This window comes from Onychostoma macrolepis, chromosome 20 (assembly GCF_012432095.1).
Source record: "Onychostoma macrolepis isolate SWU-2019 chromosome 20, ASM1243209v1, whole genome shotgun sequence".
Taxonomy (NCBI): domain Eukaryota; kingdom Metazoa; phylum Chordata; class Actinopteri; order Cypriniformes; family Cyprinidae; genus Onychostoma; species Onychostoma macrolepis.
In genome coordinates, this window is record NC_081174.1 from 10640431 (window position 1) to 10656227 (window position 15797).

Genomic DNA, 15797 nt, shown 5'->3' on the forward strand with positions numbered 1-15797 from the left:
GGAATCACCGAGTGTGTGAGTGTAGAAAGGAGATGGGCTCTTTATCAGGCGACTCGTTATTCAGGGTCTTCTGAGTCATAAGTGGAAAATCAGATGTGCAGGAGAACTAATCTACTGTCTGAGAGAAAGACAGATACTGAGCTCAAAAGAGGTTGAATGAAAAAAGGGGAAAATACAGTGACAGGAAGGAGAAGGAAAAGTACAACCGTCTCTTATAGCAGTGGATGTTGTTGACATCAGGCATAAAGCTATGCTATTTCTTTTCATATAATCTTGCACAGTTTGGACAGCAAATAAGGTTGTAGACTTGTCTCGTATTGTTATGATATGTATGGAAGCCTGTTTCTGCCACTTAATAAAAAAAAAAAAGGTATTATTTTTTCTCAGAATTGCATGATATAAAGTCGAGTTATAAAGTCGGAATTGTGAGATATAAACTCACAATTCTGATTTTTTTCTCGGGATTCTGTGATATAAATTCGCAATTGTAAATTATGAATTCAGAATTGCGAGAACTAAATTTAGAATTGCAAGATATTAACTCTTAATAACTTAATAACTCGATAAAAAGTCGCTACTACCGTTTTTTTTTTGTGTTTTTTTTTTTAATTCAGTGGCAGAAATGGGCTTCCATAGATATGAGATACACACTACCGAGAGCATAAATCAGAGCAGCAAATCAGCATATTAAAATAATTTCTGAAGGATCATGATTTCTGAAAATTGTAAAGTGCATTAAAATACAAAATAGTTATTTTAAATTGTAATACGTTTTCACAATATTACTGTTTATATTGTATTTTTGATCAAATAAATTCAGCCTTGATGAGAATAGGAAACTTCTTTTAAAAACATTTTAAACCTTACTTACCCCAAAATTTTAAACTATATTGTGAGTTCATCTGTCAGGTGCTAATAAGGCTAATATAATATTTGCCACAGTGTTTGATTCATGTGTTAGTTTGGTAAATCACACTTTTGCTGATGTTTGTTCATTTACAAAGTTGTCAATTTCCCTATTGAATCTGTCAGTGTCATGTTATTAATGCTGCGTATTGTTGGATTTTTACATTGAGCAACTTTGTCTTGGGTCAGAACTTGATGTTTGATGTAAAATCTGAAGGAAATCGAATATCTGTTCTAATATTTTCTTTCATCATCAGCTTTCCACTGTCTGTTAGCGTATCATAGCCCTCGTTCTCGCTCTCAGTCTCTCTCTCAGTAATAGGCTGAACGGTGCTGGTTAGAGTTCAGAGAGTGGCTTTATTAGCTGTGGTCCAAATAAGATGAGAGAGGAAACGACAGGAACAGACTGAGAGCTACTGTGACCCAGATTTTGGTCAATTTTGTGTGCAAGACTCACTTTTTCTCTTTCATTTCTCTCGCCCACACACACATACACACACACCCCCACAGAAATATACAGAGCATAGGCGTCACTAGACTTTCATCTCAGCACCCCTAAAAATCACAATTAACTCAACTGTGAGCACCCTTAAAAATGTGATTATCTCTCTTTACATTTGCTGAAAACAGTGGCTGTGGTTAGATATCTCAGGTTAGTAGTTTATATAGTAATTTTATAATTATATTAATTTTATTAATTATATAGTATTGTTTTATTATTTTTCCCTTCACAATTTATATTATATTATATTGCTATTTATTTATATTTTATTTATTTATTTATTTATTTTAATAAACATATTTAAACTTGTACTAAATAAATAAATAAATAGATAGATAGATAAAGTGCTTATCTCTCTTTATATTTTCTACAAACAGCAGCTCCAGTAAAATTTCTGAAGGTTAGTCATTTAATTTATTTGTTTGTTTGTTTTCTTTCAATAAAAAAATCTATCTGGTGGAAGAACATCAACAACAACAGCAAAGCTCATATTCAAGTAGGATGAGGTTGAAATTTGTTGGCGATGGCTACTAGATCACCAAGGCATTACCTGTCAGGATGGAGGATTGTGGGTATGAGCATTTGTTCGGTATGTGGATATGTGTTTTTGATTGGCAGGTCTGATTGGCTCTGATGTGGCTGCTGTTTTGTCAGGTGTGCTGTTGAGTGACAGCGCATGTATTAGTGTTATCTGCTTTATTCAAATATTCAGAATAGAACTGGTGACACATAATTGTTCAGCATTTATCTCATGCATTGACATAAAAGGACATTTCTTGTAGCTTCTCATGAATTGTTGTGTTTATCTAAATATGTGTAAGTGGTAAATGTGCTGGTTCGAGATTTTAATTCGATAGCAGAAAGGGGCTTGGATACTCCTTACATATTCAAGGCATGTCCCGAACTCAGGAAGGTGAACTGGGACTCAGTACAGATGGCAAGGGAAAAGAGAGCAGAGCCTGACATGTCCTGTCATTTACCCAGACGGTATGCACGCGTGTGTAAGTGAGTGTGGTTATCTGCATTTTATGTCGGAGAATAGCTGTCACATGCTGTCAGCTGTGGAGAGGCTAGTAATGACACATATTTATCTACCCATATGTGCGTGAATGCGGATAACATTGCATTTAAACACTTAGGATTCCATCAAAAGAGAGAGTGGGTGGAACTGTGGCGTATTGGTTAGCGCATATACTCCAGATACATTGAGACATGCTGCTCAAATGGGTAATGCAGGTTCGATTACAGCATATTCTGTTGCATTTGCCATTTCCTATTTGCTCCCATTTTTAATAATGCTAAGGTGTGCTGGGTGGGACTAGATGGCGGTGTTTTTTTATTTTTTATTTTTATTTTTTTTGTCTTTTGTTTATATATTGTTGGTGTTTTATTATATCATTGTTTTAGTTTTTTTTTATTTAGTTTTTTTTTTTTTTTTTTTTCATGCTTATTGCAGGTGTGTTGTAATGTTTCAATGTACCATATTTCAAAACCTAACTATATATTTACTATTTATATTTAATTTGTTGCAAGTTTGATTTTATTCTAATTTGTTTTGGAGTAATGAAAATTAATTAATTAATCAATCAATTAATAAATAAATGAAAAAGAAACTGAAATTAATTGATTGATTGATTGATTTCAGTCTCTTATTTATTTATTAATTTATTTATTTCAATTTCTTATTTATTAATTTCAGTTTCTTATTTATTTTATTTGTTTATTTATTTCAGTTTCTTATTTATTCATTTATTTACAGTTTTATTTATTTATTCATTTATTTTAGTTTTCCATTTATTTATTTATTTATTTTAGTTTCCCATTTATTTCATTAATTATTTTAGTTCCCCGTGTATTTATTTGTTTATTCATCCCATGTATTTATTTATTTATTTTGAACTGTTTCAGTATGAGCAGTTTATGTGTGGATGTTTTGGCTGTTTGCTTGGGTTTCTTACTGTCCCAGGTCAAAAGAGCCCACCCTTAAGTCTTCCCAAGGTCCAGTGCTTTAGCAAACACTGCTACAGTAGTAAAGCCTCAGTGTTTGCGCTGACTCTTTGACTCCAGCTGGTCTGTAAACGGCAGAGTCGGTAGGGTTCCTGTAAGACCGGCCGAGATGTGGTCAGAGAAGTGTGCACCAGCCCTGACACCCGCAGCCGGCCGCAGCGCCTGGCACCATGTGCCTGTTAGTGGTGGGTGATTTATGAGGATTAAGCGGGCTTGTTGGCAGCGTGCTACTTATGGGCATCCAATTTACTGCCTGTTTCCTCCTCCTCTTGCCCTCCTTACTCTTCCATAGCTCCGTGGGTGCTGTAGTCCCTGGCATGGTGGATGATCCTTTAGACGTAGCGGGATGCACAATTCTTTCAGGAGCTTTTTATAGAGTGTCAATTAGTCTTGGAAAGCGTGAAGGAATATTCCGGATGGATTTGTAGTAGCGGTAGTTGTCCCAGTAGAAGTGGGAGGCATGGAATAGTCCTCCACCATGTTGGCTGCGGTGCTCTACAAAGCTGAAGAGGCGCATCCAGCACCTGAAGGAGTGGTTTTGTCTGTTGCCATCAGTTTGCCTGCTAGTCCATCCCAAAATGGAAGCTGAAGTAACGTCAAGAGAACATACGTGTAGGAGGTTGAATAGCATGACCTTGGTGAAGGACGTCAGTCTTTTCATTTGTGTTATCAGCTGCTGGATGTGCATACCGACCTGACATTGTTTCATTAAAATGTTTCTTGTTCTTTGACCCCCTTTTAATCTGTTTTCACATTTGATTTGATTGACTGGTCCAAATCTAAATTTGAGTCCACCTTCTTCTCCCAGCAGGGCTCCTTCTCCTTAGCATTTAACCAAGATATGCTTGCAAATGCATGATTGCGAGTACTGTTCCTTCATGAGTACTGTAGTGGTAGCTCTTTACCAATTTCACTTGGTAATGGCAAGTAAGTAGTATGTCAAGCAGTAAGTCAAGATGTCCACCAACCAGCTAGTCAATTGGTGTCTAGGTTTTTGTTTTCAAATATTTTGTTTCAGCTATATTATTTTTCACAGGGCATGAATTTATACACACAAATCCTTTTAAAATGGTTGTAGCATCCTAATACACTCTTAAAAATAAAGGTTCTTTATTGGCATTGATGGTTCCAAGAACAACTTTTAACATTCCATTGCATGAAAGGTTCCTTATAGTGGAAAAAGGTTCTTTAGATCATTATAATGTTCTTCGCACTAAGACAAAAAAAAAAAAAATATTTGAAGAACTCATCATTGAAAGGTTCTTTGAGGAATCATTACTCCAGCCTTCAGTGTCACATGATCCTTCAGAAATCATTTTAACATGCTGATTTGGTCCTCAAAAAATGTGGTCCTTCTCAGTTGCGTTGCTTAATATTTTTTTGTGGAAACCAATAATTTTTTTCAGGATTCTTTGATGAATAGAAAATTCAAAAGAATAAGTTTGACTGTTGACTGAATGGAAATCTTTTGTAACATTAGAAATGTATTTTAGGTAACACTTAATTTGAAGGTGTCCTTGTTACACGTTACATGTACTTACTTTTATAACAAGAATTAATTATGCATAATTGCATGCAAGCCAAACCCTAATCCTAACCGTATAGTAAGTACATGTAGTTAATTAATATTACTCAATACTTAAATGTATAATTACACTGTAACAAGGACACCTTAAAATAAAGTGTAACCATATAATGTTTAATATGTTTTTGCTGAATGATAATACAAATAAAAATAAAAAACATGCTATATAAAATAAAATTAAAGAATAAAAAATACAATATACAATATTAAGCAAAATGAATGTCCTCAAGTCACCTTTATTTATATAGCGCTTTTACAATACAGATTGTGTCAAATCACTTAACAGTATCAAATTGGAGGATAGAGTGTCAGTAATGTATAATGATAAGTTTAAACACTCAATTTTCAATTTTCAGTTAAAAGCATTTCATTATTGAATTCAGAGATGTCATTGTCTAGCTCAGTTTAGTTTAAATAGTATCGGTGCAATCAAATCAGCGATAATCGCTAGAAATTAAGTGTCCCCAACTGAGCAAGCCAGAGGCGACAGCGGCAAGGAACCAAAACTCCCTCTGTGACAGAATGGAGAAAAAAACCTTGGGAGGAACCAGGTTCAGTCGGGGGGCCAGTTCTCCTCTGGCCAGACGAAACCCGCAGTTCAAAAGTTTATATTTCTATTTTAATTTTGTTACAATTTCTAACAATAGTAGTATTATGTAGTTAGGTATTTTTTGATATTTTAGTTATTTAGTTATTTATTTATTTTTTTAGTTTTATTGTATTCAATCGAGGTTTTCAATTGTGATTCAATTTAGCAAATTAGGTTGGATTCATACGAATTGGAATCCATACTGGACAAGTGCAGAATAGATATGACAGAAATGAGGATATGAGCTTAATTCTTGCATCTTTAAAACAGTGAGGTTTGCTTTAGTAAGCACATCTACAGTATTTGGAGTCCTGTAGAGCCGTGTTTTATCTCGCCAAATATTTCACTACAAAAAACATGAGAGGCAACCACAAATGATACATTCCTATGTCTGGTGGCTTAGTCACCACTTTTCATGCGCAGTGAACTTCTCCGGCTCACCCACTTTCCTCACATGCTCTGAATGTGTGGCATGTCCCAGAGGAGACCTTAGCCTAGATATTAGAAATATCTCTCGCGCCTCAGGAGAATGATGCACCAGACCTCGCCTTATGTCTCGTGGAGGAAGAGAGGAGGGCAAATAACAGAAAAGTACGTGGTCTTCGTCTTCAGGGAGAAAACTAATGTATGTTTCTGACAGGAAATGTATAGTTACGTACTTTTTTGCTTCATGAGAGCATAGGGAAAGAACAGGACAAAAATGAGACGTTGCAGGTCAGACTCGAACCTGCTTAGCCCATATGAACATGAAGGTCATGTGTTGATTGCCGTGCCACAATTTTCATTCTATTTTCTATGTTTTTGTTCATGTTGGATACAAAAGGTGAAGCAAACAATGGTATTTTTCCGTGAAAGTGACAATACGACATTCAGAGATTTTCATTGCGGGACAGCAAGCCAGCTGGCCTGAATAATATCAAGGATTACGCGATTCCAGATGTACAGAGCGAAGGTGAAGAGAGAGGCTAATGAAAATGGAAAGAAAAAGGCTAGAATGGGAAAATGCTTAGCGGGGGAACTCGCTCTCCCTCTCTCTGCGAGATAATGGCAGTAATTGGACTGACTCACGGCTCCTCTCTGTGTGTTTCTCTCAGATAAAGAGCGCCGCGTGAATCTCCACTGCTCTGCGACATGCTCTCTCCATTCGGAATTAAATGTTCTGCACACAATGTGCGGCGCGTGGCCAGGCGGTGGCTGGAGCTCCAAATGAAATGGCTGTTTAAATCCCCTCGGCGGCGGCTTACAGTGGCCGCTACCCTGGCCTGCTGAGCGGAGCCCGGGACTTTAGAGGCTTTTTGCAGACTAACCTCTCAAAGCTACTGCGCTCACAACTGATGTGTTTGGGCTTTAACTTCGCAATACATTTTGTTTTTTGTGGGGCAGACTAATTCTCCTGATTTACTGGTATTAAGGCTTTACATTTTGGATGTGGGCTTGGAACTGAGCATCTAAATCTCATCCAAAATACTCCATATCAGCGCTGCAAGTAAATCTGATACTACCAAATATCTTTAAAGGGATAGTTCTCCCCAAAATGACAATTTTGTCCCTGTGACTTTCCAATCCTGAAAGTCAATGGGGTCAGAAACATTAACTTTGAACCCCATATCAGTGTTATTTTAGCATCATTGATATTGTCACGTTAAGGTGAACAGAGAGCAGAATCCAAATGTTGTGAATTTATTATAAAATAATAACAAAAGTACAATAAAGTGAACAAAAAAGGGCAACCCAAACAAACAGCAATAAATGAACAAGACCCGACGGCGAACACAGGAAACACAAGGATTTATGTACAAAGGGGTTAACAAGATTAACAAAATACTGTATATAGGAGAACAATCACGGGATAATATGAAGAAGACAGGAACTAGACAAAACTACAAAGTAAAAGTCCACACAATTTTTATTTTTTATTTTTACATTTTCATTTTAAGGTTTTAATTTTGTGTGTAATTTATATTTGTTTATATTTAGACATTTTTAAAATGTTTATGATATTTTTAATATATTTATAATTATTTATAATATCTTATTTTAATGGAAAGTTATGTCATTTTTAATATTATTTATATTTAGTTTTAGTTACTTTAGTACGCTAAGTTAAACAAAAAAAAAGAAAAGAAACATTGCAATGGCAACTAGCAGAAATAAAATAATTGAAATTAGTTTATTTGAAGCATTATTTTTATATAGTGTTTATATCATTTTATTATAATAGAATATGTATGTACTTTTAGTAAGGATTGATTGATTGATTGATTGATTGATTGATCGATTGATCGATTCATTCATTTATGTTTTAATTATTTTAGTACTTCACATTAAACTAAACAAATTTGAGAAATATTGCCTTGGCACCTAGCTGTATTTTATTCATGTAATGTATTTTTTAACCCTATAATAACCTATTACAATAATAGCCCTGCACTATATGGACAAAAACACAAGCACTTTTCAGAATATCTTCTTTTATGTTCCACAGAAGAGGGAAAGTCATACAGATTTGTAACAACACAAGGGTGATTTAATAATGATGCAATTTAAAATGTAGATTTAGTTTGTTGTTTGTTTGTTTGTAGATTGTATCGTGTCACTCCATAGACTTAAGTTGTTGTGCTATGTTATGACTTAGAGGCATCGACTCTAAGTCGATACATCTCGAGGTGTATGGATTTCTAAGTGATGCCATGTTGTTCGGTCGGCCTGCCTGAGCAGTTAGCGCCGGTCCCTGCGGTCTGATTGCTGTTGTGAGGTGGAGCGGGTTTGATCTGCTGATGGCTCTGGCACCTGCAGTGATGCTACAGTGCCACTGAGGCCAATTAACACATGAAAGGTGCTTCCCACCATCCGACTGGCAGCGCCAGAGGAGAGGGCTGGTGAAGGAAGCAAAGGAGGCAGTGGTGGAGGTGCACAGGAAAATAAGCTGGCGCTGTTTGCTCATGCGATGACAAGGTGAGAGGCGAAAGAGAAGCGAGAGAGAGCTGATGAAACAATTTAGTGCTTCCTCTTGCCTCTTTCCCGCTGCGGGGAGAGGAAACACTGCGAGAAAACAAGCCAAAACCTCCTTCAGAAAGAGCGATGTCACACCGTCGAAAATTATTAACATCAACAGTATTAACATTTACATGTTCTGCAAGCTGTCATCTACAGGGCTTACAGAAGACATTTGGCCTTCTGAAGTTTTGTATTTTCGTTTATTTCAGGCTTTAATATATTGTGTAAATACTGTGAGTCCAAGATAAAGAAACTGAAAAATCTAATGAATGAATGAATGAAATATATATTTAAATGTATTTTTGTATTTTTTTAAACATTTAGTTATTTTTACAGAAACACAAATATAAAAGTATAAAATATAGAGTTGTATTGTATTATTTGAATATTTATGTAGGTTTTAGTTTAGTTTGTTGTTGTAGTATGTCAAGTTAAACGAACATGAGAAATATTGTCTTATCTTAAATAAAAAAATGTGCTATTATTTTACAGTTTTTCTCAATCGATTTGACACTTTTCTCCAATGCACTGTACTTGTTCTCAAAACAATTAGCACAGCCATCCAAACACAAAATAATCTTAACCAAACAGTTCAACTTTACTGAAAAATTAAGCACTGCAATTTTTTTCTAGTAATGCGTTTATTAAAAGAAAATATTAACATCAAATCTATAGGTTTGTTCTCTAATGATTATAAAACACATTCAGCTGTAGATGCACAAATACACTAATGGAAATACATGTTTATTGCAATTCTTCAACAGGAGTTTTGTTATATATATATATATATATATATATATATGTATTGTGTATATCTAAACAAACAAACAAACAAAAAAAGTTGTAAAAAAGTAAAAAATAGTTCTCCAACTCCTATCACCCATCTGAAAAACGAATTGCCCCTTTAAACTTAAAATCTGTTTGTGCCAACTTTAGCAGCAAGAACTGCAAGCAAGCTCAGTCTTTTTATAGCACAGTGGTGGATATATATATACACACACACACACACACACATGTTCGTTTTTGTGAAAAGTGGGGACATCCCATCGGCGTAATGGTTTTTATAGTGTACTTACTGTATGTGCTATTGCCCTACACCAATCCTACACCTAAACCTACCCCTTACAGGAGATTGTGCATTTCAACTTTCCCCAAAAAAACCTCATTCTGTATGATTTATAAGCATTTTGAAAAGTGGGGACATGGGTCAATGTCCTGAAAAGTCACCTTCACCTTGTAATACCTATGTCATACCTTTGTTATTATACAAATCTATGTCCTGACTTTTCACAAAAACGCGCGCACACACACACACACACACACACACACACACACACACTGCTGTATACATGAATTATCCTGAATTATTGATCTAGCCTTTCATTTACATCTGGAAGAGAATATCATGTGTCAACGGTTTTGAGAACAGTAACCTGTGTCAAACAGTAATGTGTCAAATCGATTGAGAAAAACTGTAATGTAATATTTATAGTTTTAATATTATTCTGTTATAATAGACTATTTATGTAGTTTTTATATATATTTTTTTGTTAATTATTATTCTTATTATTATTTTCGCATTCCCACTGCACAAAATATTGTGATTATTGTGTTTTTGAGAGAGAATAAAAAGCATTTTTTTGTAGTTTTGTGACAGCTTTGTTTATAAGCTTTATTAATAACTGCATATATGCTTAAATGTGATGTGTGTGACATTAAAATGCTTTGTTTTCTGATATAATATGTAGAAGGGATAATGACAAATACTGCAAATGAGTCAAAGATAAATGGATAATATATTTTACATTAAAAAAGTTATAATAATAATAATAATAATAATAAATTAGCTAACTAACTAACTTGCTTGCTTACTTGTATTGTCACTAATGCTGACCTTTACATAGTGAGAGGGTCTGCAGGGGTCTTCTCTATGACATAATTTCCTGTTTATTTAATTTAAATTTTCCCTGCATATTTCTACCTTTGTGGTTGTCATATCTATCTATCTATCTATCTATCTGTCTATCTATCTATCTATCTATCTATCTGTCTATCATCTATCTGTCTATCTATCTATCTATCGAAATAAAAACTATGCTTGTAGAATTGGTGTATTTAAGTCATTATTTGTATTAATTGCATTTTTGTGTGTCATGTCATGAGACAAACAATGGGTATTAAAATGATGCAGTAACACTTTGGCTGAACGTATTCAAAATGTCTTCTATCTGTTGTCTTGCAGCCCTTGCTGGGAGTGAATGAGATGCCGTGTCGAGGCTAGAGGCAGCGGTGGACTGTTCCCGAGTCAGTGGAAAGCCCCTCTAGATGAGCCAGTCACAGCCACCCAGCTGCACGGTAAAGGAATAAGGATTTAATATGTCAACAGAGGCCGAGCTCCAGCCTGCTGCCAGACCCAGCGTCAGAAAGGATTCCAAGAAGAGAGGTACGAGCCCTCATACAGACACGTGTAAACAGACAAACACACACTCACGCCCGGGGGCTTGTTCAGTCTGCGGGGGTCGGTTTTAAAATCACAGGCATACTGTGTAGATACCACACACACACACACACTCACATATAAACCCACAGTGCCATAGGGCTGGAAGATAGAACTGAACTGAATGAATTAATGTTTATGTTAATGTTTCTCAGGTGAAAATTGTGCAAAGTGTGGCAGGTTTATTTATTTATTTATTTACTGGATGAGTTGGATTCAGTGTTATTTTGGTATCTTTGAGATGCTATTATAGTTTTTATTAATGTTTTGGATTAGATTTTATTGTTGTATTTTTCATTTTAGTTAAAGTTTTAGTAATTCTGTTGTATTTTTTGGGGAGGAATTTCTAATAGATTTTTTAAATGTCTATACAGTTTTATTAATATTTTAAATAAGTTTTTTATTATTTTATTTTTCATTTTCATTTTAGTTAAAGTTTTGGTAATTTTGTTTGTATTTTTGGAATTTTTATTAGTTTTTCCCCAAAATTTGTCTATCGTTTTATTCATTTTATTTTATTTTTTATTTAAGTTTTAGTTTGTTATTTTAGTACATCAAGGTACTAAAAATTAAATAAAATATTTTAGCAATATTTTTTTTTTTTTTTTAGTTTAGTTTAGTTTTAGTTAACTATGATACTTCTGGCATCTAATCTATTGTACAACACTATAATTCTTTAGCTAGCGACGACTGTTCTTCCATAAAAGTTAAAGTGAGTGGGACAGTTCCCTGGTGGATGCAGTATGATATTTATTGATTTTCTATATGTGCACTCTTTATATGCCCACTGGTTTGTATGTTATGGTTATGCTCAGAATGATCATTTACCATATTTTCCCTGTCAGCACCCTCATCTTTGCTGTGGTTCACACTCCTAATGGGTACTCGGACAGATGTTTGGTGTGGGACCAGTGCCAAGGGGCCTGTCGGTCATTGTATGGCACTGCATAGAGGGGACAGACTGTTGCCTCTCTTGTTATAATGAGTCTTGTTGCACTGCCCTCTTGTGATCCACCACCTGTTCCTTAGTGGCCACACAATGGCGTTTTGTGCCAGGCTATGAGCCCATGAGACCGTAGCGGCACACCAGATGTCCTATGGAGCTGGGAAATGGAGATCATACAGCGAGAGCTCTGTCTGTCTAGAAGTCTCTGACTTCTACATATCGTTGTATCTCTACGAACAAGTCTACAAACTTTATGCACGTCCTATACAAATATTATAACGTTTTTTAATTATTCATGTTTCTTAGGGGGTGTCATAACAGGTGTCATTGCATTAAAAAAAAACAACAACTAAACAGAGCACAACAGTACGTACAATAATTTATTTATTTATTCATAACATGAATGATTCTCAAAACATAATAGTGTTTATAAACTATTTTGTTTTTTTATTTAATAATTATGTGAATTTGACAACAAAAAGAAACATTCACAAACTATTTATATATTTATTATGTGAATGTGACAATAAATTGAAATAAAAAAAAAACTACCTTATTTATTTATTTATTACATGATTGTGGACATACTTTCAATGATTCACAAAGTGAGTGTTTATAAATTTATTTATTTTTTTAAATGTATTTAATAATTATATGAATTTGACAATAAATTGTTTGAAAATGCACTGAAACATAATTCTGTAATGATCTGATTGGATTATTCACAAATAAGACCACTTTAAGACTTCTATAATGAGCAAAACTGTCAGCCAGATGCTCACATGAACATTAAATGAGCAACATAATGTCTGTATTGTATAATTGTTGAGTAATTTCTTGTATAACTTTTAGTGTGGGATCATTTTGCTTATAAGTATCACAGATACAGAAATAATACGCTTAAGGAAAGTCAACAGGAGGATCATCTGATTCCTCCCACCCTTTTCATTGCTTCAAACTGTCTTCAGTTTTTTCAAGAACTGTTATGTTTTATGGTCAGAGAAGATCTACAAAGCAACAGTGAAGCCAAGATTTTTAACCTTTCTTTTTTAACCTATAACTAACAAAAACAGATGCAGTTATGCCCCTGAGGAGACACATGCATGGAAATAGGCTTCTGTCAATTTAATATTTAAGCACTAAATAGTGCTTATTCTCAACTAGTCAACAGTAACAAACAACATCCACCTGTCTCTTCACCATCTTCATAACAAGCCTGACCTGCATCTCCTGTTCCCTGTGGTATGGATGTAATTGCACCTGCTGTCTTTTCCCCTAGAAACCATTTGAGCGTGACAAACTATCACGAATCCGTCTGTTTATGACCACAAAACACCACTAATCGGTTGCTAATGACAACGACCTTCCACCCCTGTGGAACCAGTTTAATATGACCTACAGCATGCGGTTAATGACAGCTTTCTCCTCATTCAAAGAAATGAGCTGATCCTCCTATGAGCTGCTCTATCCGTACTGTACATGGCTTACCCAGAATGCAACAGTGGCCAATAGTGGAGAATGTAGCCTATTACTGCCTTGAATGATTGAAATGGTCATATTTACAAAATAAGCATACATGAACACTACCACAATATTGGACCAGTGGGAAGAACATTTCTATTTTTTAGTAAATGTTTTAACATCATTATTATTATTATTATTTATTTTTTTTTTGTTATCATTTTAAAAAATGTGTATGATTTTTTTCCCCTTTTAAAAAAAAAAAAAAAAAAATGTATGCAGATATTTTTATTTTTATTTTTAAGTAATTTAAAGGGATATACCACCTCAAAATGAATAATAATAATAATAATAATAAAATATCACAATTTACCTCATGTCATTCTAAACCTATTTTGAAGAATGTTGGTAACCAAACACTTTTGGAAGCACCATCACAATGTTGGACCATTGGAAAATTCATTCATTCATTCATTCATTTAATTTTTTAAGTGTTAATAATTAATAATTTAAGTGTTTTTATATTGTTATTTTTTTATTATTTAACATTGTGAATGGCTGTACAATTTATTTGTATGATTTATTTAATTTGTGTGTGTTTATTAATTAATTTATTTAGTGTTTATTTTTAAGTAATTAAATGGTCTACCCAAAAATTACAATTCTGTCAGAATTTATTGTGTTGTTCCAAACCTGTATGCAGAGCATGAAATACAGTATGATATTTTTAAGAATGTTGGTAAACAAACTATTTTGGTTCCCATTGACTTCCATTGTATTTTTGTCCAGTCAATGGGAACCAAACTGTTTGCAAAACAGCATTTCTCAAAATATCATCTTTATGTTCTGTAGAAGACAGTAAGTCATAAATGTTTGGAATGACATGAGGGTGAGAAAATGTTAGCATACTTAAAATGTTTTAGGCAACTATCCCGTTAATTAGACAAATCAAGCAAAGAAAAAAAAACACTTTCTATATGTTAATTGTTAATGTCAAAGAAAAAAAAAAATCCATCCAAAGGAACATCAGTATTTTACCGTAAATCCATCTCAAACAGCCAAATTAGACAAAGTCTGCTTGGTTGTTTGACATCCTTAAAACTACTGTGACTATCAAAATTCAATTTTGTACTACGTTTTTATACTGCGTTGGTTGTCCACTTGATGTCCAGTGTAAAATGTGGTTTGTGAAGAACAATCAGTTGAAAAGCAAAGCTTTAGACAATAAAGACCACCCACCATCATAGCCATCAGGACACTGAAGACATTACATCGGTGTAATGACATTGGTACACACACACTGAGGTTTTAAACATGCCGCTAAATTAATTGAGGAATAATGAACCAGGGTTTTATGTGCAGCTGGATCCCACAGGTCCAAAGAGGGAGAGCATAATAAGAAGGAGCGAGAATACACACACACAAACACACACCCTAATAACTTACGCTTTACTCTCTCTCACACACACACACACACACACACACACACGTGTGAGAGTAAGTGCTCTTGGGGCAAGGTGTAATGAATATGAATGTCATTAGGGCACATTAGAACACCGCAACTAATAAATAAAGCATTCACTGCGGTGTTGATGAGCTCATCTCAGCTGCATTACCCCCCTTTCTCTCCCAATCCCTCCCCTTCTTATTTTTCTAATTAATAACGCAAATAGGAGTGAATTAAGCCCTTTATTTAACCTCAGCTATTGAGGAAGTGACAAGCGGCTATTGTGAAGCTTGTTTGTGTGTGTGTGTGTGCTTCATGTCGCTGGAAAAAGTAAAGTAAAAATCACAACATAAAATACTCTGTTCAGAATTATACTGTAAAATTGAAACAGGTCATTTTCTGCTTTAATACTACAGACTCATTTTGAGATCATTTTGCAATTATATATGTATTATTTATGCAATTTTATTTTTAGTATAATTTTATTTTCACGCATATTAGTATATATATTTGTGTTTATTTAATTTAAAGAGATATAAAATAAAAATGACTGCCTTAAATACTTCAATTTTATATTTAAATATAATGTCAATCTAATTTAACTTATGAGCAAGTAAATGGAACATTAAACATTTCCCATGGAAGCTACTGTAAAATATAGCAAAAATATTTCCAAAAATCAATAAATAGTCAAATTTTTCATGAGATCCGGCTGTAGTTTATTCACGCTGCAATACATGCTGAGAAACTAAGCACTGGCGCATTACTGTGGAGATCACGCTATTACAGTTAATCTGTAAATATATAATACATTACTGTAATATATTACTGTAATTTCCCAGCTCATGCAGCTAAATCAG

General features: G+C 34.3%; 1 protein-coding gene across 1 annotated transcript in view; it reads left to right on the plus strand.

Annotated features, from left to right (window-relative positions):
* dab1a (DAB adaptor protein 1a) overlaps nucleotides 1–15797 on the plus strand; it is a 182388-nt gene that overhangs the window by 45651 nt on the left and 120940 nt on the right. Inside the window, 1 exon segment of the mRNA XM_058756109.1 lies at nucleotides 10829–11029. Within this exon segment, the coding sequence (XP_058612092.1) occupies nucleotides 10963–11029 (67 nt within the window). The 5' untranslated portion in view covers nucleotides 10829–10962.